Raw genomic sequence first — 22,509 nt, forward strand, 5'->3', positions numbered from 1 at the left:
TAATTTAGCATAGAGATATATTCCACTGTGTGAAATAATAGAGACTATAATTGTATAGCTTTGTGGTAGCAGATTCCTACTGGAAAGACATGGTGGTGTGTCCATGCTGGATGGGAAGGGCAGAGGGCAGAACAGTATCCTCTCTCTGTCAGCACCAGGCAGAGGCATGTGGGCATTTCATGAACTCCTGTTTGGTAAAGCAAAATCAACAGAAACACCCGAAGGAAGACGGAGCACACATCCGTGAATGACATACCATCCTCTGGTTTGATCGATGCCTTCAGCTATGAAGTCTGCGGGAAAGGAATCCTCAAACTCACGCTTGCTCTCAAACGGATAATGGACCTGGGCATAGGGCATACTTCCACTCTCGAACCAGCAGTCAAACACCTCAGAGACGCGCCGCAACGGTGCTTTCCCACAGCGGGACGGGATGGTCAGGTGGTCGATGCTGACAAACAGAAAAGGTGCCGCCTCTGTTCATTGTGAAGAACTTAACAGTTTACATGCTGATCTGACAAGACCATGTTTATGTGTCGTGCTACAGTTCTTTGGTGAGTGAGGGACTATACGCACAGTGGTGGTCCTATAAGGTTTTAAGGGAGCTGAAGTTTTTTTTGAATAGTGACCTCAATGGGGGTAACGTTGACATAATGCGACATAACCCTTTATTTATATGCTCCTGATGACAGGATGCAGACAGGACTGTGCAGCAAGAAGAGGCACAGCGCATGCGAGTACACCCGACTCACAGGGGTTAACGCTAACCCATAAATAACTGTGCAACCAGTGTATGTATTTACCATGCTCTTTTTTTCTAGTTCTGAGGCAGGACCTCATAGCCCAGGCTGGTCTTGAACTTGCTATGCAGCTGTGAATGGCTGACCTCTGCACTGCCTCCTGAGTGTTGATTTCAGCAGTCATGCTTGGCTTTGTCTTTAAGTACCAGGGACGGGGGTGGAGATACTCGCTCTTACTGTAAAACTGTTTGCAATGTAATGCTACCAACACCCATTTACATTTACATCTGAGCATCCTGACTGTAAGAACTGTGATGAACCTATCTCTAGCATCTAGGTTTGTACAAGCTCACTCCAGAATGGATTTGTCTAACGATGCACTTCTGAGAGCACACACTAGTGGAAAAGTGCATATACAAAAAATAAAAGAAAGTAAACGGTGGCCTGGAGGGGTGGCGGACACCTTTCATCCTAGTCCTGGGGCAGGAGGCAGAGGCAGGTGGATCTCTGAGATTAAGTTCAGCATGGCCTACGAAGTGACTTCTACGACAGCAAGAGCTACTATACTGTGATACCCTGTCTCAAAAATGGACAGTTGTCCCCAAAGGCTGAGACCACCAGGGGCCCTCAATCTGAAAGGTCATGTACCAAAGAAAGTTATGTGACATGTCAATCAAGGAGGGAGGGTGCATCGCCACAAACCACCCTGGCTCATAAACCCCAGAGCTAGAACTCCCAGGAGACGCCCTTCCCAGGACAGCATGGCAGGGAGTCAGGTGTTGGGGAACTGACCTCTCTCTGTGGAGATCTGAGATTTTTGTTCCCGACAATTCTTCAAGCTCTGCCACTGATCCAACGCACACTACCTGTCAAAAAAAGGAAGACCACAGGAACTCCTCAGAGCCAAGGAGACTGCGCTGAGGTCACTGAGGCAGCCTGCTGCTCAGTTGTAGAAACTGGATTATCTTTATAAGCGCGTTGATGCAGCGCTCTGAGCAGCAGGGCAGTGATTGCTGACGGGGCTCATCTCTCAGGCAAGACTTTGACTCCGAAGAGGCCGGGGCTGACTTTGCTCCCTTGACCCTCTTCTGCAGCCCAGGCCCCCAAACCCATAGCCATCACCTCAACAGGCACTCCTGGGGAGTTACCAAAATCAGTCTCTGCCTAAATACATAAAATGTCTTAGACTGTTAGCCAACGGCATTTTACGTTCTTCCTTGTGCCTGGATCTTGCTCTTTTATCTGCCATCTTTCCAATCAAAGGCTAGAACTAAATTATTGTGCTGAGGGTGTAATAAAAATAAAAGTAGCCTAATTCACAAGGAGTTAGGTCATGTTCAGGTAAAGAGCTAGGGTGGAGATAGGTGGACCAGGGAACGAAGACCTCCTGACAGAGGGGTCAGATCAGCAGGAGAGGCTTCCTGCTTTCACATAGGGAAAGGCCTCTGCCTCTTGGGTACCCAGGGCCTTTCTCTGCTCCTTCCCTTCAATCCTGAAAAGGTTTCTGACTCAGTAAGTTCACCTCGCCTCTCACATTCCTTGTATGGAATCCACTATACCCTGGGCATTGTTGCTGGCTCTGCCTTGTGTTTGCCTAACCAAGCGGACGTACTAGACTCACATAAACCAAACACGGTTTCTGAAGTTAAGGTATGCAATACTTGGGATGTTTTTTCTTTACCAGTTTCTGCTTTGAGTACTCATAAGGTCACTTTAACTTTCTTTCTTTTTCTTTTTAGATAGAGTCGCAGTATTTCCCTCTGGCTGGCCTAGAACTTTCTGTGGAGTTCAGGCTGACTACAAACTGGCAGATTCACCTGCCTCTGCCTCCTGAGTGCTAAGATTAAAGATGTGCATCACCACACCAGGGGTCAGCTGAACTTGAACTTAGTTCTGTAACTTAATGTCGTGGCATGGGATGGGGAAATATCCACCCACTATCTAATGTGTTGATTTCATTGAAAAAGAAAGTTGTACTATTTTTTTGTTCATTTTATAAAATGAAAATTTAAATCTGCACTTAAATAAAAAGTAAAATCCTAAACAGACTGTCTTACGTAATCATTCTAGAAAAGAACTACGACAGTAGGAGTCCACACTTTTTAACACCATAGTCACACAACATGAAAAAGAACTTCAGCGGCAGTCAACACAAGGCCAGATGGCCCAGTCTCACCTCCTCAAAGTCTTCACTGACCCACAGCGGGATGGGGGTGCCCCAGTATCTGTTTCTGGAAACTGCCCAGTCACGTGCTTCCTTCAGCCAATTTCCAAACCGTTTTTCTCGTACAAACTCTGGGACCCTGTCACAGAGAGATGACATCAACAGTCATGCAGGAGCACTAAACGAGGTAAAAATTATAAACCAGGCTGACACAGGCCTTTGTATGACACTGTGTAGAAACACTACAGGCTCATAGCTAGCACATCCTTTGAAAAGAGGGCAGAGCACATAGTTTTTGCCTATTTGATTATTCATGAGGTAGGCTGGCCGTTGCAGTGAAGAACAGCTGCAGAGGACAACGGTTCTGTGCCTGGGCTTTTCTGTAACACCAAGGGCAGATGATATCCACACACCGGGGACGCGAGCACCCAAACTGGTTATAAATAAACTGCTTTGGCAGACACAAGCTAGTCTTCATCACAGTAAAGTTAACAGCAGTATAGCAAGATTGTTTGTTTGTTCATTTGTTTTTGTAACAGGGCCTCACTGTGTGCTGTCCTGGAACTCACTACTACGTAGAACACGCTGGCCTGGAACTCAGAGGTCTGTCTGCCTCTGCTTCATGAGTTCCAGGATTAAGTGTATGTAAATGCAATGTATGGCTTAGACATAGTCCATTCATCCCGTAAGTCATGCACAAGTAACACTTGCTTATCTCTAGTGGGCTTTACAAAGAAAAGTGAGTTCTTACATCTTCTATCTAAGCAGGTATTACTTTAGCTGTATACGACTGTGTTTTCCTATACAAATTACAAATATAATGAACAATCCGAGTCGGTTAGTACTTGAACTATACCACTCGGCACCTGTGAGGACAGGAGGAAGGGGCGCACTCACCAGTAACACAGGTCATTGTTCTTCAGGAGCTGCTCCACCATGTGCTCCACCCGCACAAACCAGCTGGGCACTGACTTGTAAATGAGGGGCGTATCTGACCTGGGACCAGAACACAGATCCCACTGGTCAGACAGAGGTATACAGGTACCAAGGGCAAGACTGACTTTAATTTCTAACCAGCATCACCTCACCTAGTCAGCCTTCTGCTGACAGTAACTTTTATTTTAGATTACAAATGTCCAGACCAGCAGATGCCTCAGAAGGTAACAGTGCTTGCTGTCGCCTGATGACCTGGGTTCCAGCCCTGGGACCAACTTGGTGAAGGAAAGAAGCAATCGCCACGCTTTACGCTGACCTCCACACACATGCCAACGCATGCAAGCACACGCACAGGTGTCCTCACACACAAAGCAAATCGATGAACAACTAAACACGCAGATGTCTGAGTCACCTGTCACCTTTCAAGTGAAACCGAAGAGAAAGGAAGAAAGATAAACAAAACTAGGGCCTGAAGAGATGACTCAGCAGTCGGAGAATGCCTGCTGCTCTGGCATAGGACCCAGAATTGGTGCCTTCGTGCACCCGTGCGCGCACACACAAACACACACACACACACACACACAGAGATTTTCTTTAATGGTTCTGAAGCTAGCCAGGGCTACACAGAGAAACTTTGTCTCCAAAACCAAATGAACAAACAAAACCAAAACCAACCAACCAACCAATCAAATAAACAAACAAACAAACAAACAAACAAAAAATAAAAGAGAATGGTTCTGATGATAGAACAGGGTCACATAGAGAAAATGTGAGGCAAATCTCAGGACACTGAAGAGTACGTTTCATGAATATGCACATAAGACTTGGTTGTTGCCCAGCAAGGCAGAGCCACCCCTCCATGGTACTTAGCACCCTCACCTCCGCTCCCCCCCACGGCACTCAGCACCCTCACCTCCCCGGCACTCAGCACCCTCACCCCCCCCCCCCACGGCACTCAGCACCCTTGCCTCCTGGCACTAGCATCCTCACCTCCCCTGCACTCAGCATCCTCACCTCCAGCAGAAAGGGTAGCTATGAGTGAAGGTGCTCGCTACGAGCAGGCGGCCCTGCTCCTTCAGCATCCTAATAATATTTTTGTCAGCATCCTGTTAAAAAATTAGTCAGGCATTAAAACACTGTGGCATTCTTAATATAAATATCTTACTAAAATCTGATACTTTATAATGGATAAAAGGCACCAATAATTGGTGTCTTTTGAAAATCTCTGTTCTGCAGCAGGGGGTACAGCCAAGAGAGAAACTCGCCCAGAATGCACAAGCCCCTGAGCTTCATCGTCAACACAACATTACTTAAACACAAAACCCAGAAAACTACTCTGCTGTTTTACCTACTTAGGCAATCTGAACAATCATCTGCAACTTCTCATGCACTGAAGTTTTCAAACACCAACAATCACCCGAGCATCAGAAGGACGCGCCAGGACAGACTGGAGTACCACTCCCAACTCCTACTCGTGAAACTATAGCATGCTCTGTCATCTAAGCATGTCAGACCCTCGGAAGGTGGCTAATAGCTGTCCTTGCCTGTTTTAGGTGCTTACATTTTAAAACATCTATGGTAATTCTAAGCCTAATAAGACAGGCCACACCCTTCCATGCACACAAAGCACAGACCTTCACATACTGCCCCACAAAATGTGTCACTTCCTCTGTGAAGCAGCCTGAAGCATCCACAGGACAAACAGGGGGTGAGTCTTTCTGAATAATGTTGAAGTCCATACAGACGCGATGATCATCCTGAGACAGACAAGAACACGGGTTAGGGGATAAAAGTGTCTAAGTGTGCGTGAGGAAAAAGGAAAGCTTGAGTTTAAATTGATTTGTAAGATAATTTTTCAATACTGTCTTGTGTACATATAAGTACATTTCTAACTGTGGTGGCTTAAGGACCCCCTATAGAATCTAGGCCTCACAGCTGAACCTCCGTTATATTATGCAGCCCAGTCATTGCAACCGTTAGAGATACCACACATGGACATTTTAAAGCTACGCCACAGTGGGGTGCAGTCGCATGCATCTTTACTCCCATCATTCAGGAAGCAGAGGCAGGTGGATCTGAGTTCTGGGGCAGCCACGAACAGTCAAGAATAAAGACTGCACTAAGGGGCTAGAGAGATGGTTCAGCAGTCAAAAGCACTGACTGTTCTTCCAGAGGTCCTGAGTTCAATTCTCAGTAACCACATGGTGGCTCACAACCATCTGTAATGAGATCTGATGCCCTCTTCTGGTGTGTCTGAAGACAGCTACATGTACTTACATATAAAAAAAAAAAAAAAAAGACTATAGTGATACATGTCTTAATAACCCCAAACTAAACCAAACAAAGCCACCAAAACAACAACAAAAATTAAAGCCCAAAGCCCCCCATTCAGTTCAATTTTATTTGTAATGAAATACATGCATATCTGAACACTGAAAGTCAGTGTGAGGGGACTGCAGAGCGTGGTGGACATACAGCACGGCATCCTATCAGGAACAATGAGGATCACAGTTCTGAGCTCACGCTAAGCATTCCCGCCACTGAGGAAACAGGCTCCAGGCGGCACGGCTTTCCTAGGTTACACCACGAGGCCTCAGAAGTGGATCCACATGCTACTGATCAATGCTCGAAGTACTGATATGGATAATGTTTGCATGAAGGATGCTGCGGACTTTACCACATTGGCTCATCTGACCTTGCAGTTGAAGCTGCCAGACAGGCAGACAACTGTATTGGAACTGACAACAGCTCAGGGTGTGACCTGCTTCCAGAAATCAGCAAGAACAACGTGGACTGCAGGCTTTCTATGCCGTCTTTGGAGTCAATGAACCAGAAAAAAAAAGCTCTTGGCAAGAAAGAGACGCATAAGGGAACCCAAGACTCAGCACCACAGGAAGTGGCCACGGATGCTTGCTTCCCATGAATACTTCTGCAAGAGTATGCTACTCACAGCGCCAAAGTAAGGAGCCTGGTGTACAACGCCCGTGCCCTCTTCATCCCTCACATAGTGGTCGACGAGCACGGTGAAGGCCCCGCTCTCCTTACACTGGAAGAGAAAGGATGCAAAAGGTCAGGAGAAACCCAGGGGGAAAGGCCTGAGACTAACTGTTAAACATGTACATAGAAAAGTCAAAGTAATTCCAGTTAGGAAGGCAGATGCAGAGAAGTAGAGGCAGGAGTCCGTGGCACAAGCTTGGCTAGGCAGGCTAGCTCAACAGACAAGCTGCAGGTTCAGCAAAAGTCCCTGCCTCGGTGATTGAAGTGGGGAGCAGTCAGAGAAGACCTGGTGTCTACCTCTGGCCTCCACATGTGTGCACACCCATACACACTTACACCCTCGTGTACAAGAACGTGAACACACGAACACACACACACACACACACACCACACTGAAGAGAGAGAGTGGGAGACCTGAAAGTGAACTGAACTCAGTACACAATGAGAAAAGGGCCAAGAGCATTGACAACAGGAGCGGAGCTTACTGCAAAGGCAGAGATGGAGGAGAAAAAGGCCACTGAAGGTGTGGTCAGCAAGCCGGCCAGTGATAGAATGCTAATTCATTCAAAGAGAGCAACATTCGGTACTAAAACAGTGTGGTGTTCAGACACGCTCAGGGACATTAGTGAGGACACCATGAGGGTCCCACTCATCACCTCGCTCCAATTATCAAAGAAATGGAAGCAGCGAGCCCAGTGAAACGGCCCCTTACCTTACCTTACCTTAATAAAGTAGTCAAACAGGGGCTTGTACTTCTTCCCTTTGAGAGCGGCACCAGGAAACCTCGAAAAGGAAGATAAATCCGTAAATCAAAGCAAGAAAGCCGGGGAGAGTTCAGTAAGCAGAATGCTTCCTGCTCAGGCATGACCTTTTGGGTCTGGACCCCGGAAACACGTAAAAAGCAGAATCACGGTGCGCGCCTGGAACCGGAGCTGGAGAGGAAACACGGGGATCTGTGGGGCTTGCAGGCTTGAACAGAAACGGTAAGCCCAGTTGGGGGAAGACACGTGATGTTTATCCATGCATACATGTGTGCACACACCCACACATTGTGTACACACACACACACACACACACACAAAAGCCAAAGTAATGAAACTGTAGTCAGAGTAAGTCAGCATCCTCTGAGGCTCGCTGCCATTGTCACAGATGCAGAAACGTGTGACTTACAACATATTTGGTATCTAAAACTCGATTTGAACAATACAGCTTTAGGATGACAAAGACTTGCCTCTTCTAAATCTAAAGCCACACTACGCGAGCAGTGTATCGGAATATGAGCACTCACCTTTCAAGGATCTCATAGTCGCTCTCTAGCTTATAGAGGGCCGATAATCTCGCTTCCATTAAAATGAACAATTTTCCCCTGGTGACATCTAAGAGAAGGGAGAAAAAGAGGACACTGGTGGCATTCAGACTGGTCGACCATGAAGACAACACACCGGGCATATTTCTTGTGCCAAGAAGCTTGTGTCACCTGTATTTACTGTGTGTCCTGAACGCATAGAGGACACCACAATGCTGGGCGGCACTGCTACTCAGACATGCAGAGACACCAAAGACAGCAGGGTGTGGCCATGGTTGAGCACACCCAAGTCCATTTAGTCAATTAATTCTCTTTCTAAAGGTAATGCGCGTGAATGTTTTTTTAAAAATTCTAAAATTAAGCCAGGCATGGTGGTACATGCCTTTAATCCTAGCACCTGGGAGTGGATCTCTCCAGTGGGAGTTCCAGGCAAGCCTGGTCTACATGCTAAGTTCCAGGCTAACGAGCACTGAACAGCGAGACAGCATCTCAAAACTAACAAGCAGCACCTGCCACTCAGGTGGCTCACAAGGGCGCAGCTCCTCGTGCCCTCGTTCCCTCAGAGGCTCAAGTCACTGTGGTGTTGTAATCCAGATGACTCTCAGTGCACACAGTAACGAGTGTGTGTGTGTGTGTGTGTGTGAGAGAGAGAGAGAGAGAGAGAGAGAGAGAGAGAGAGAGAGAGAGAGAGAGAGAGAGAGACGCACTAGCTTCTCTTCATCTTTTAACAAGCAAAGTTCTTCCAGCACGCGCACTTATAACCAACCCTGTGACCATCACCCTGTGCAGAATATAAAGACCTCTCCCTCTCTCCATTTAGCCAGATTCTTGGCCCCTAATTTTTTTTAAATCAAGATACCACAAACCATTTCTAACAATTCAATTGATGAGCAATTAAGTTGTTTTTAAAATACTACTACCACACCCTGAGAAAATGTGTGTATCTATGTGCCCTCGGTAAAATGTTCCTGGAGGCTCTCATCTCTGGGAGCCTAGAGCAAATACATGCGCATCAAAGCTTTGATACCTACAAACCACCCCACAAAAGCACACGGAAACTTAAACTGCCACTACTAAGTGTTACTATAACCCACCAGAGCATGTCACCTTTTCCACGGATCACTTTTAAGGACCTTTGTAATTTATTCAAAAACTACCTTCGCTGGTGCAGTAAGCCATAGAAACATTGCTATAGGCCAAGTCCACATTTTATATAAAATATGACAAGAACAAGACAAAAGTGTCTAAGTACATGAGTGGGGTGTGTGTGTGTGTGTGTGTGTGTGTGTATACCAAGAGTTATATTTGCAGCATCTGTCTGAAACCTCCTAGTGAGCCACTGACTGACTCACGGGTTACATAGGAAAGTCCCAGTGGCATCAGACCTCCCTTAAAGCAGCTACAGACTCCAGAGCTAGGCACCTATATGGACAGCAGCTGTTCCTAACAGGCATCTCCAAGGTTCAGGAAGAAAAGCCTCCCACACACATTATAAGGCGGATAACGCCCTCCGTGCACCTGCGAGGCAGCTTCCACGCCTTGGCTACTGCGAACAGGGTCGGCACAGACACAGGACCTGAAGGAGCACCTGCAGTCACTGCTCTCAGCTCCTCTTCCTGTTCTCCTTTTGGGAGACAAGTCTCAGGGAGGCAAGACCGGCTGAAAACTGTTCTCCTGCCTCCAACATCCAGGCGCATGTGGCACCAAACTCAGATCCCTCTTCAACTGAGGCCAACTACTTGGCCACTTATGCTCAACTCTGGAGGCCATGCCGCACCTGCGTCCAGAGCAGCTGTTCCACGAATGTGCTCCTCTCTTTACCTCCCTACAGTCTTTCCAAATCTGAAAGTGTATGTGCTCATAAAATACCAACCATCATAGTTCATATAAATCTCTAAGGAAGGACCTTAGAACATTAGCATTCTCTACTGTGAAATATGTCAGTTACGTTAAAACTGGAAATTATAAAAATCTGTGTCACTATCAAACAGAAAGGAAACATCATGCCACGCGGTGGTGGCACATGCCTTTAATCCCAGCACTTGGGAGGCAGAGACAGGTGGATTTCTGAGTTCGAAGCTAGCCTGGTCTACAGAGTGAGTTCCAGGACAGCCAGGGCTATACAGAGAAACCCTGTCTCTGAAAAAAACAAAAACAAAAAACAAACAAACAAAGAAATGAAACATCTTTTCAGGCTGCCTTTCTGTTCTATCCTTTCTTGTTATCTTCCCACCCTGTCTTGTTTTGGGATAGGATCTTGCTGTGTTGCTTAGTATAGGTTCAAATTCAATGTTCCTGCTAGTTTGTTGGGTACAGGTATGAGTCACTGTACCTGTTTTTATAGCTTGTCTTTAGTAAAATTTTTCATATAAAACTTTTCTGTCTACATAAAATCAAAAGCTTGTGTATCTATATAAAATTACTTTATCAGTATTAATCACAAGTTACCATTAACCCACCTTTGATCTTCACGTACTGTACTTCTGGATTGACACATAGAGCAAGGTTACTGGGTAGAGTCCATGGAGTGGTTGTCCAGGCAACTAAGGATATATTTTCATCTTCCTCCAAAGGGAATGTGACAAATACTGAAGGATCCTGAACATCCTGTAAGACATTGAGGGAAAGCAGTGTTCCACAAACCTGAAGGTCAGAATAATAGGAAACTGAACTGAAAGGGGACTAAAACAAATTTTAGGATAAAAATGACCTCAAACACCAGGCAGTGGTGGTGGTGCACACCTTTAATCCCAGCTGAGGCAGGTGGATCTCTGAATTCAAGGCCAGCATGGTCTACAGAGAGAGTTCCACACCTGCCAGAAATACACAGAGAAACCCTGTCCTGAAAACCAAAACCAAACAAACAAAAAACCCAAACAAAAACCAACAACAAAAAAGGAATCCTGAATAGAAGACTTGGGAGCATGAATGGTAACAGCTATTAAAGGCCAAGCAAGGATCATAACTAATAAGCATGGAAGCTACACTATCCCAGCAATCTAATCTATGGTAAGTATATGATGAGTTAAATAACAAACTCTTTTGGAAAAAATATTTCTGCATATTATAGCATATATTTTTATGTGCTTAAAATGTTTTATTAAATATGTATGAGCCAGTAACAAAGGCAACTGGGAGACAAAAAAGGAATCATACCACCCCTCTCACAGGGAACAGAAAGATCAGATGGAACAGGAGAAACATTTTCTACTGTGATATCGCTTCTGAAGTGTGACTATTTCCAAACCTGAGCAGGAACAAGGCTTCCAAAGAGTTACCATCCCTTTAAAAATGACAGTCACACAAACTAGCCAAAGTGAAGGGTGAGTATGGACATGTAAGGCATGAGACAGTTCGTGTTCTGAGATGCTCTACCTCATCCTCTAGATGACAAAGAACGGATGTACTAATGACACAAGTCCTGTCCGGCAGGAAAAAGATCGTAGCACAGCTTAGCACCTCAATTACATTTCCTTCCCAATACCTTTAACAAAGGATGCCAGAGGTACCAGAAAAGATATAGGCAGGATCCCTGAAGAACAGTAGCCGGGGGGAAAACTATGTTTGAGACTATGGCCAAAACAAAAAGAATCCATCATACAGAGTCCATGAAAGTTCCCTCACAGTAACCTAGCACAGCCTCCAAGCAGTGAGTGGCTGTACCGTCAATACTCCTTAGGGACAGGCACGGGCACCACCAATCATGTTGGGAATGACTGGGAACAGTCACCTCGATCATAATCGGTCAACAATCACCACAGGCTATGCCAGCCACTGCTCGGCGTCACGCACCTTGTAATTCTGGTTCGATTCAAAGTTGGAGAGAGGAGTGCCACAGGCGGTGGAGAAGGGCATGACTTTCACACCTCTGTACACGAGGCCTTTGTCATACAGCTGCTTGAAGACCCACCTGACAAGGCAAGAGTCGGAGCTTTACAACTACAGAGCCAAAGTCTGCCAACGTGTAAAGTTCTCTTCTGGCAGAGAGGAGGTGGGGGAAATCCATCATTTGGGAGCTTGTTGGTAGGAAACACTTAACGGCTGAATAAACAGTAGATGATAACTGTTTATTACTGAGGGCTGGGGTGGTGCTTAGCAGTAGGGCTTGTCTTAGCATGGGCAAGGCTGGAGTTCAAGCCCGGGGGGTCTGGGGTGTGGCCACCATCTGCTGCCGAGGAAAGAAACTTACAACAATTAAGAAAAGCAAACACTAGTGCACTCTGCACAGCACATTATCAGTGAATAAATCTGTAACTGTGGGCATATAGATCTTACACTAAAATTCTTAAAAAGCTATGATAAAACAACTTTTTATCAACATCACTAGCATTTTGGGATTTTCTTCGGGTTTTTGATACATTACTGAAACGATGCATCAGGCAGCTTCTAGAGCAGCCATTTAAAAAGTACAACCCCCCACTTACTAAAATGTTTTAATGAACATATGGAATACAAGGATACAATCACCTCAAATTCCAGTGTTGACTACTTACTTCTCGCAAATGTATATATAACAGGCAGTATAGCTGAAATCCTTACTCAATTCAGCCTTTTCTCTAGTTAAAACCTTCTCTGGAGTTATAATACCCCTAGGGCATTTTCTGTTTTGTAAGACAATAGACCAGGCAGGCCTTGAATTCATAATCTTCAGGCATTACTACTTGGACTGTATGCAAGGGCCATTCCTGCTTAGATTGTATGTATGGGCCACTACCAACAACTACCGTAATGAGTGGATTAAATGCTCTCCCACAGGGCTCAATGGTAGAGCTTTTGCCCAGTGAGTAAGGCCTTTGAGTAGGGTCTCCTACTTGCCACAATGTCATTTTTACAGGGAAACAAATCGAGGAGGAAGGAGGCTGTAAATCATTTTCATGGCATTAGAAAAAGCTAGAAGATAGCACATTTGCTCAATAACAAATAATGGACTTGTAAACAAACTTCTTCAGTCACGCACCTCTCCTCTGACCAATGAAAGAGAATGTTTATCATTGCTACAATTTAAAATAAACCTACCAGACTGATTCCATGAACTGTGGGTATAGTGTTTTGTAGTCATTGTCAAAGTCGATCCATCGGCCGAGTCTGGTGACAGTAGACTTAAAACATGAATGACAGAGTAATATTAGGAAATAATACCATAACTACTTTTCACTTTTATTGTTACTACTTGTGACTATTTTGGGAAATCAAAACAATCAATCAATGGTCCAAGTAAACATTGTTTCAAAGGACACCTAACATTAAGTTTTCTTAGTATTCATTTCTTATACATAGACATTGTTATTTCGAAGTACGTTTACTTAAGTCATTACGGTTGCAGGTGGGTGGGGTTCACAGTGTACTTCTGGTTTGAAAGTTGTTATATGAACCAAGCTAGTCTCAAATGTAGGATATCCTTCCTTCTGTCTTCCCAGTACTGAGATTATGGGTATGTCCCACCATGCCCAGCAATATTAATTAATAAAAATGTTTTGTAACTATTGCTTGGCAAACATCCAACAAATAACTATAGCTAAGAATACCAATAGTTGTAAAATTACTGACTGAAAGCATCACAAGAAAAAGCATGACAGAAATAGTATTCCCATAGGATACTTATGAACTGCAAAGCGAAACCCTCACTTCACCAAGGGAAAGCTAGTCAGCCAGGCAGCACCTTGACGAAGTGAATAATTGGTCACACACGCACAATCTCTAGTAATCCTCCCTCCCTGCTCCCCCAAGTGACAAGGTCACAAAAGACAAAGAAAGGCTAAACTAACGAACATAGTACATCAAAGGAAACTGAGGACTTGCCCCTAAAGGCAGCAGCTGATTCTGAACAGATGGCAGAGTCAAAAAGATCGGTGGGTGGTCCGCGTGGACAGTACTTTGTTCAAGTTAATTAACCACCTTTGTGTTACTGATGTCAGCAGCTGGAAAATGGTATATGCAGGGCATAGGGACTGCTTCTGACCAGTGGACAGTGACGTGCTTTAGCTTATCTCAAAGTGAAACAGTTTTGGAAACACGTAGAGCCTGGTGACACGCACCTTTAATCCTAGCACCCGGGAGGCAGAAGCAGGCAGGTCTCTCTGAGTTCCAAGCCAGCCTGGTCTGCATATTAAGTTTCAGGCCTGCCAGAACTACACAATGAGACTTTGTCCTAAGAGGGCTGGGGGTGGGGTGGGGGGGATGGGGATCAGGACAAAAATGTAGATTTTAAAAGCAGATCTACAGTAAGGTGGCATTCACCCCAGCAGGACTCCCCCACTGGATCAGGCGATCAGGCATGGAAGTGAAGTCGGGGGGGGGGGGGGGGGGGGGGGGGGGGGGGGGGGCGGAGTGAGCTCTGGCTTTCTGGCTTTCGTGCTAATGAAACTGGACTCTATAAGTCAATAAGCAGAAGCCACTCGGGGTCATGACAGAAGGGCACTAAGGGGAACCCTGTGGGAGGGGGCAGCCTGCAGGAAGGTCCAGGAGAAGAAGGAGGGCAGTGCTGTGTGCCTGTATCTCTAGCACAGAGACTCCTGAGGCCTAAAGACTTGAGCGTTAGGCCACCAAGAATACCAGGAGATAAATACAGAGATCATTAACAAAAAACAAAAAACCCAAAACAACCAAACCAAACCAAACCAAAAAAGACTTATTTATTTACTATAAGTGAGTACTGTCGCTGGCTTCAGACACAACATAAGAGGGCATCAGATCCCAGAGTCACCATGCGGTTGCTGGGAATGGGACTCAGGACCCCCTGAAGCTCAGCCTGTTCTCTTAACCCTCCAGCCCCAAGTGCAGAGACTTTTAAAGAGAAGATGACTGTGGCAGGAGGATAGAGAGAAAAACAAAAAAAGAACCGGACACCAAAAGCAACACCTAGATGTAGTGCTTCCTCATGGGATTAACGTTTAAAGGGTGGGGACCTCAAGCACTCTGTGACCTGGCCTACCTTCCACTCGGTGGAGTATCTCATCACAATCGCTCGGCACTGCCTGTTGTACTCCGCGATCCCCATTTTGGCCACGTCGTCCGGCCCTCTGATCCCCAGTGTCTTATCAATCTCATACTCCTGAAAATATTAAGTAAGATGGTTATGTTAACAGCCACGCCTAATATGAGTAAGCTGCAACAGAAACCAAAGTAGCTGAAATAAATACATGCAAAGACAACTCTACTGCGACACCACACAATACTTAATGGTATGGAAAAGAACCCATGGGGGCATCTGGTTCATTCATAATGAGAACATCACAAGAGCGGAGACTCAGACGTACCACAGGTAAGCCGTGACAATCCCACCCGAATCTCCTGTCCACGTGAAACCCACTCTGGTGAGCGTATCTTGTAACTATATCTTTGATTGTCCCCGCAAGTATGTGTCCATAGTGAGGCAGTCCAGTAGCAAAGGGAGGCCCATCATAGAAGGTAAACCTGACAGGTGATACAAAGTACGGTGAGTCGTTTAAAAACAGCAGACATTCAGGACATTTTTGTAGCAAGTAGTTATAGTATTAAGATGTTCGGGGGGCGGGGAGTGCAATCAATAGGACTAGAAAGGGGACATAATTGATTAGAATTTTACTGAAGGGCCAGCCTGCAGAAAGGCCATTCTGACAGAGCTGGGGGGAGGGGAGGCTGTCCAGTCACCCGCTTTCCATTTATTTTGAGGATTATGAGAGATCCTGTGGTACCTCTATCAATGAAGCAGGGCAGTGGATGCCCATTATAAAATTTTCGAAGGGAAGGATCATAATGGAATCACTGAGTTAACTAACATTGGTAGTAGTCCTTCCTACAAATAGAGACTCAGGCCAGAATCCTGTAGGACCCACCCATAGAGGGCAGAGATGACTGTAAATGCAAGAAAGAAATCGGTAAACAATCTCCGTTCCGATGGCTTCTGACAGCCAGGGACTCGCTCGTTCAGGGCTCATTACTGGGCTCCTACAGTGCGGAGAGGCACGGACTCCGAGAACACTTAACAGGTGAACAAAGGGTGCATGCTCAGGGAACTCAGTGCAGGAAACAGCCACGGGTAGGGAGTCTGTCTATACTGCAGAAACTCACGTACTTTGGCCTGAGTTTTGACTGCTTTAGGCATTCCTGGAAACAGTTATGTTTAGACCAGAACTCCAAGATTTTTTCTTCTTCAGCAGGAAAACTGATGTTTTCTGGAACCTGTTGAACCATTCTGTTGCTGCGAGAGAAATCAAATTTGCTACAGTCATAGCAATTCTTAATTTAGGAATAGCAGGCTAACCAATTATTAAAGTGCATATACATGTGACTGTCCACACTGTGTGTTAAACAGAAAGCTTCATTGGGTACTGTGGTATATAATATACAGTGTGTTCTTTTAAAGAATTCAAGTCAGCTGATTCTTAGGATATTTAAAGGCGTATAACCACCACCATTATTTCAGAATATTTTCAATTTTCCCCACAACCATTAGCAATCACATTCTCCTTAGTTCCCCTAGCAACTAATCTTGTTGACTCTGTTGTCCATTTATATTTCATGTAAGACAAGATGTTCATGTTGGGTGGTGGTGGCACATGCCTTTAATCTTAGCACTTGGGAGGTGGAGGCAGGAGGATCTCTGGACTAGCCTGCTCTACACAGTGAGTTCCAGGACAGCCAGGGCTTCAGAGAAACCCTATCTGGAAAAAACAAAAATAAAAACAAACAAAAACCTGCCCCTACCACCACCACCACCACCACCACCACCACCACCACCACCACCCCTGGAATTTTTCACATGAATTACCTACATGTGGTTTTACTTAGTTTTGAAGGGGCAGTCATGCTATAAAACACATTCATAGTCTACCCAGCTTTGCCACAATGTATCAGTTCATCAGTTCTCACATGAATCGTCAGTTTTCACATTTGAACTGATTGGCCTTTTTAGCTAGTTTCTAAGGTTGTTAGGAACATTAAGTTCAAACTTCTATAAAAACATGTTTTCACTCTTGTGTATATGGTTAGCTAGGAGCAGAATTTGTGGGTCATGTAACTCAGTTTCTAACTTTCTGAGGAACCACCAGAATGTTTTCTACAGGGACTGCATGATTTACGTCCCATCAGCCACGAATGGGGTGCCCACTTGTCTATACCCTCCTCACCACTCCATGCTAACTTCAGCTCGGAGCTACCTCACGTGTCACAAAGCAGCACATATGTTTTATCACATGCTTCTCATCCCTGTATATCGTCTGAAGATTAATGTTTATCTGCCTTTGGCCCTCTTTGAGTTGGACTAACTTTTCACGGCCGAATTTTAAAACTTCTAAATTCCGGGGAGTTCCCTTGGTGTTTGCATTTAAGTCCTGGTGCTCGTAGGAGCCAGAGGGGTGTCTTACCTCAATCACTTCTTGTGCTAGATGGCTTTATGTCAATCTGACACAAGCTAAAGTTATCTGAGAGAAAGGAACCGCAGTTAAGAAAATGCTTCTATAAGATTGTGTGTAGGCAGGTCTGTAGGGCATTTTCTTATGTAGTGATTGATGAAGAGGGCCCAGCCCACTGTGGGTGGGGCCATCCCTAGGCTGGTGGTCCCGGATCTATAAGAAAGCGAGCTGAGCAAGCCATGGGGAGCAAGCCAGTAAGCAGCACCACTCCATGGCCTCTGCATCAGCTCCTGCCTCCCTCCAGGACCTTGCCCTGTTTTGTGTTCCTGCCTCAACTTTTTCCAGTGATAAACAGACATGGAAGTGTAAGTCAAATAAACCCTTTCTATTTTTGGTCATGGTGTCTTGTCAAAGCAACAGAAACACAAACTAAGTCACTTCACCTCTTTCCTTCTTTTGTATGTATTTTTAAAACCTTAGGCCAGGCATACTGGTTCACACACACCTTTACTCCCAGAGCTTGGAGGGCAGAGGCAGGCAGTTCAAGGCCAGCCTGGTCTATATACTGAGTTCCAAGCCAGCCAGGGCTATACAGATCCTGTCTCAAAACAAAGACCCTGCCTTATTTATTCATATATATGATGCACGTGTGAATTCTCATTTAAATTCTAAGCAAGCTGGTGACCAGATTTTTAAGCCAAAACTCAACAAGAAAGGGACAGGATTGCTAATGATGAAAGAATAGAGAAGACAGAAACCCGTGTCCTCAGAGATCCCAACAGCCTAGCGTGACTGATCTAGGCGAGGAGGCCTACACGCCTCAAGCTGATTTGAAAGCAGCTGAGTTTATGACTGAGGCTACCAAGAGATGTTTGTGACCAAAATAATAGAAAAAGACATGTTTCTTAAATGTTCATTAATTTTCCATAATTCAAGTATCTCTCAAGTGTTTTATAGGAAAAAAAAAGAACAAAACAGGGGGGACATTTACCTAAAATAGCCCCTTTCAATCAGAGCACAGAATTAAACATTACTGAGAAGTACGTGGCGTTTTGGATCAGCCGTTACAACAGCATTCAGTCTTTTGAAGATGGAAAGAAGTCTCTGCATTTACTGATGTACCAAGGTTCTTTGGTTCAGTGAGCAAGAGGTTGGTAAGAGATCGTTAGGTCTCTGAGCATTCATTTTTGCCCCTTTGAATCTACTGCTGTGACAGCTCTCGTCTCTGGGAGCCATCAGAGATGCAGACTCATCAGGAGTCAGAATGTGCTCTTAAATTAGATCCCTAGGAGAGGCTCCTGCAGAATACACTTGGAACACTATCACTCACAGGGCCCTGATGATTCAGTGATATCTACCCAACCTCTGTTAAGAACATGAGATCTAAACTTTCTGGGAAGCAAAAGGAGAGCTTTTACTGGAATTTGTATGTTGCTTCTGCTGGTCTCCAAAGATTGAGAACCACAGTATTGTTCCAGAAATATAAAGGTGGCACAGAGGGTTTAAGGAAGAACAATGTACCAATGACCGGGCTATGGCAGCTGCTGAGAAGAAACAGCTTCCATGCATAAATCACAGGGTTTTTCTAGCCCATTATATCCACTGGAGAACTGTACCTGCACAACAGCCTCCAGCAACCACAGGGCAGTGGGGGAGGGGGGAACAGACATTGGTGGAGGTAATACTGCCAGGTTGTGCACAGTAACCCACCCATCTTCCTTCCACACACACACACACACACACACACACACACAATCCAGGCCTTTCTTCCTTATTCTGTAACTCCTTCGGGACATTTTAGCTCTGCTTCCTCCTCTGAGATTTCATTTCCCGTTTGAGGCAGCCCCATACGGTTCAGGGTGGTTTTGAACACCCCCCCCCCCCCCAGTAGCTGGGGATAACTCTGACCTTCGGATCTGCTGGCCTCTACCCCCTGAATGTTGGGATTACAAGTGCTTCGGGTTTTTGTCTGTTTTCTTGTTATTTGTTTTGGTGAGAGTTCAGCCTGCTTCTGCTTCCTAAGCCTTGGGATCAAAGGTGTACACCACAACTTTCCAGCTCAGACGTGTGCTTTCTAGGGCCTGGGGCTTGAACCCAGAACTTTATGCATGCAAGGCACGCACGCCATCTACTGAAGCATACCCTTATCTGTCCGCTTAGCAACTTCTACATTATTTCTACCAGCCTTTGCTTAAGATGATCTCAATTTATCTGGAGAAAGTATCCCACAAAGCATGGATACTGCTGCTGATGTTGGCACATACCTACCATACCATTACTTGGGAGGCAGAGGCAGGATGACAATTTGAAGCCAGGTGGGAGAGACATACATCACCATCTTACTTTTTACACCTCACTTCTCTTTTAACTTTGCCAAAGGGCTCCACTATCCATCTTTCTAATATGCATAGGTATTATCTCCATGTATGTGTTATGCACCATGCATGTACTGTGTTCCACAACATGGCATTTCATTGTCACTCAGGGTGTCTCGTCACAGGAACAAGTGACTAAGACATCATCATCAACAACAACAACAAAACACACACACATGCCAGTCATACAGAAACATCCCACCATATCCACAGGGTACTGGATTCAGGACCTGTTTGAATACCCAAATATTAGGATGCTCAAGTCTCTTATAAATATAGTATTAGCATATAATTTACATGCATCCGCCTGTGTTTTTTAACTAATCTTTAGATTACTTATCATACCTATTACATTAAAATCCTAGATACACAATTGCTATCATTATTGCTAGGAAATAATGACCAAGAAAATAGTTTGTACATGTACAGTACATGTCACAGACCTAACCACATAGCATGACCACAGGGTGGCTGAAATCCCAGGTGCAGAACTAGTAGTAGAGAAGAACCAACTCTATACTTTCTACCTATACACTGAGAAACAAAAGGGCAAGTCTCAGATACCCCAATTTGTATTATGTAAGTTTTTTCAATGATTTTTGCTTATTTCCCTAGCACACCAAAAATGAAAACAACAAATTCATTAGGTTGGAAACTTACCTACATTCTCACATACCATCACGCACATATCTGAAGCCAAAATGACAACGACCCCCTTATCTTCTGGCCCGACAGGATGGGTTCACACAAACCTTTGAGTATTATCTCTGCCCACCTTCAGTCCAAGCCTATAGGAGACCCTGATAAGGCATCTCTCCTCACCTCCAACCCCAATAGTTTGTTCTATAGCCGCTAACCATGAGCTTAAACTGCACTACCAGATTCTGTGAGCCCAGGACAAACGTGCGGCGCATAACCTATCTTGGTAGCCAGGGATAAGTGCACGCGAATCCCGACTCAGCTGGGAGAAGCCCGGAATTCAGAAAGGCTCCTAGGTTAGTTCTTTTAAACATCTAACTTGGCAGTGACCTCAATCACCTTCCGATCTTCTCCCGAATACTATATAACCCTGCATGTTCACACCTCCCTGCTCATAAGCCACCAAGGTCCCACTAAGTGACGGGGGTACTTCTAAGGATCTCAGTCCTCCACCCAATAAGCCAGGCCAGAATCTGTGTGCAGCTCTGAGTTCTGCAGTGTTACTTACTCTCCCTTCACGAAGGCTCTCTGGAAATCGCTTTGTACCAGCAGCTCACTCACGGCCAGAAGCAGCGTGCTCCCTTTTCACCGCCTCGTGCTGCCGGGAGGTTGTTACACTGGCGGGCCTCGCTCTGCGGCCCCAAAAGGGCGGAGGGTGCGGCTTACCTGGGAACCCAGACAGCTCGCTCAGGTTGCAGCCTGAGACCACGTTCTGCGTCTGGAGGTGATGCAATACTGTGCCAGACTCAGCCCCTCCGCGCCGCCCAATCAGCGTGTGTCATCCAACACCCACAAACAACACGTGTGGCGATTGGTCCGTGCCTAACTGCAGAGCAGGACGGGAGCGTCACTGCAAAGAAAGGAGAAGGTGTTCAAAAGCCCTGACCCGGCCGATCAGTGGCTACTCACCTGTGGCTAATTTCTTGCCTCCCAAGTCTTGGCCTATAGAGACACCCATACGTCCTGGGTCCATATATGAGGACTCTCTCGCTTTTTTAAAGATTTATTTATTTGTACACAGTCTCCTGCCTCCATGTATGCCTCGTAAGCCAGAATGGTGAAAGCTAGGGATTGAACTCGGGACCTCTGGAAGAGCATCCAGTTCGCCGAAACTCTGAGCCATCTCTCCAGCCCCAATATTCTTAAATATATGTCAATATATGAGAGTACTCTTAAACATATGTGAGTATATTTAAGATCTGGACATTTGACATTATATAAGATTAGTTTAGACTTAGGGTTTCATGTATCTTCTGCTGGCCCTGGAACTCCTAAACAGCAGACCTTGAACTGCAGAGCTTCCTACCTCCACGAGGAGTTAGACATCACGCCTGTTTTTATATGGTGCTGTGAATAAGTGTGTGCACCATAGCCACACACTCTGCCAACTGAGTTAGATTCCCAGCTGTGATGGCATCTAAAACTTGTTAGAAATGAAACTTCTAACAAGTGACTTCCACAATCATTTTGGGAGTCACAAATTAACCTGGAGACTGCTTACCACGTGGTAAATGGCAAGAAAAGGGAAGAGGGTCTAACAATAATCTGAACCCTTTATTGAACGTCATTGGAATGGTTCATTTCAAAAATTCACATGTATTATTATATATCTACTTAGTACTTCCAGATCTGGTCTAAAAAAAAAAAAGAGAGAACATGGACACCAGTCTATGAAAGAAAAGTCGTGGCCTTGATAAGTTGACAGTGTTAATTAGGTGAAATTAAGTGAGAGAAAAACAAAAACAAACAAAAAACCGGCCTAAATGATTTAGCTCATAAATTTAGCTCAGTAAATTTTAGAACATTTTGATAACTGTTGAGCGTTTATTCAACAGTTCTAGGCCCTATTGTGTCAAAGATTAGATGTAGTATTTGTCTGTGCTTGTTGCTTTCTTAATTATGAGTATCCTTATTAACCAGAAATATTGGCAACTTTTAAGTTTTGCATTCTTTAAATTGC

At 45.1% G+C, this 22,509-nt stretch overlaps 1 protein-coding gene and 1 non-coding gene across 3 annotated transcripts in view; both read right to left on the bottom strand.

Moving 5' to 3' along the window:
- The window catches only part of Iars1 (isoleucyl-tRNA synthetase 1), a 46,086-nt gene extending 24,796 nt beyond the window's left edge, over nt 1–21,290 (bottom strand). The window contains exons 1-16 of one of the 2 annotated variants that reach the window (XM_052156355.1): nt 21,216–21,290; nt 16,197–16,322; nt 15,400–15,556; nt 15,075–15,194; nt 13,160–13,242; nt 11,936–12,053; nt 10,603–10,750; nt 8,126–8,213; nt 7,560–7,620; nt 6,791–6,886; nt 5,475–5,597; nt 4,855–4,946; nt 3,802–3,900; nt 2,917–3,043; nt 1,533–1,606; nt 257–451 (exon numbers count right to left, since the gene is read on the bottom strand). In XM_052156355.1, the coding sequence (XP_052012315.1) occupies nt 257–451; nt 1,533–1,606; nt 2,917–3,043; nt 3,802–3,900; nt 4,855–4,946; nt 5,475–5,597; nt 6,791–6,886; nt 7,560–7,620; nt 8,126–8,213; nt 10,603–10,750; nt 11,936–12,053; nt 13,160–13,242; nt 15,075–15,194; nt 15,400–15,556; nt 16,197–16,315 (1,700 nt within the window). In that variant the 5' untranslated portion in view covers nt 16,316–16,322; nt 21,216–21,290. Of the gene's footprint in view, nt 1–256; nt 452–1,532; nt 1,607–2,916; nt 3,044–3,801; nt 3,901–4,854; nt 4,947–5,474; nt 5,598–6,790; nt 6,887–7,559; nt 7,621–8,125; nt 8,214–10,602; nt 10,751–11,935; nt 12,054–13,159; nt 13,243–15,074; nt 15,195–15,399; nt 15,557–16,196; nt 16,323–21,057 lie in introns of both variants that reach the window. The other variant, XM_052156354.1, reaches the window with a different exon arrangement.
- LOC127665316 (small nucleolar RNA SNORA84) lies at nt 18,989–19,121 on the bottom strand. Its single transcript, XR_007973365.1, has one exon. It is a non-coding gene; the product is annotated as a small nucleolar RNA SNORA84 (small nucleolar RNA).
- Nucleotides 21,291–22,509: the final 1,219 nt, after the last annotated feature.

This window comes from Apodemus sylvaticus, chromosome 14 (genome assembly GCF_947179515.1).
Source record: "Apodemus sylvaticus chromosome 14, mApoSyl1.1, whole genome shotgun sequence".
Taxonomy (NCBI): domain Eukaryota; kingdom Metazoa; phylum Chordata; class Mammalia; order Rodentia; family Muridae; genus Apodemus; species Apodemus sylvaticus.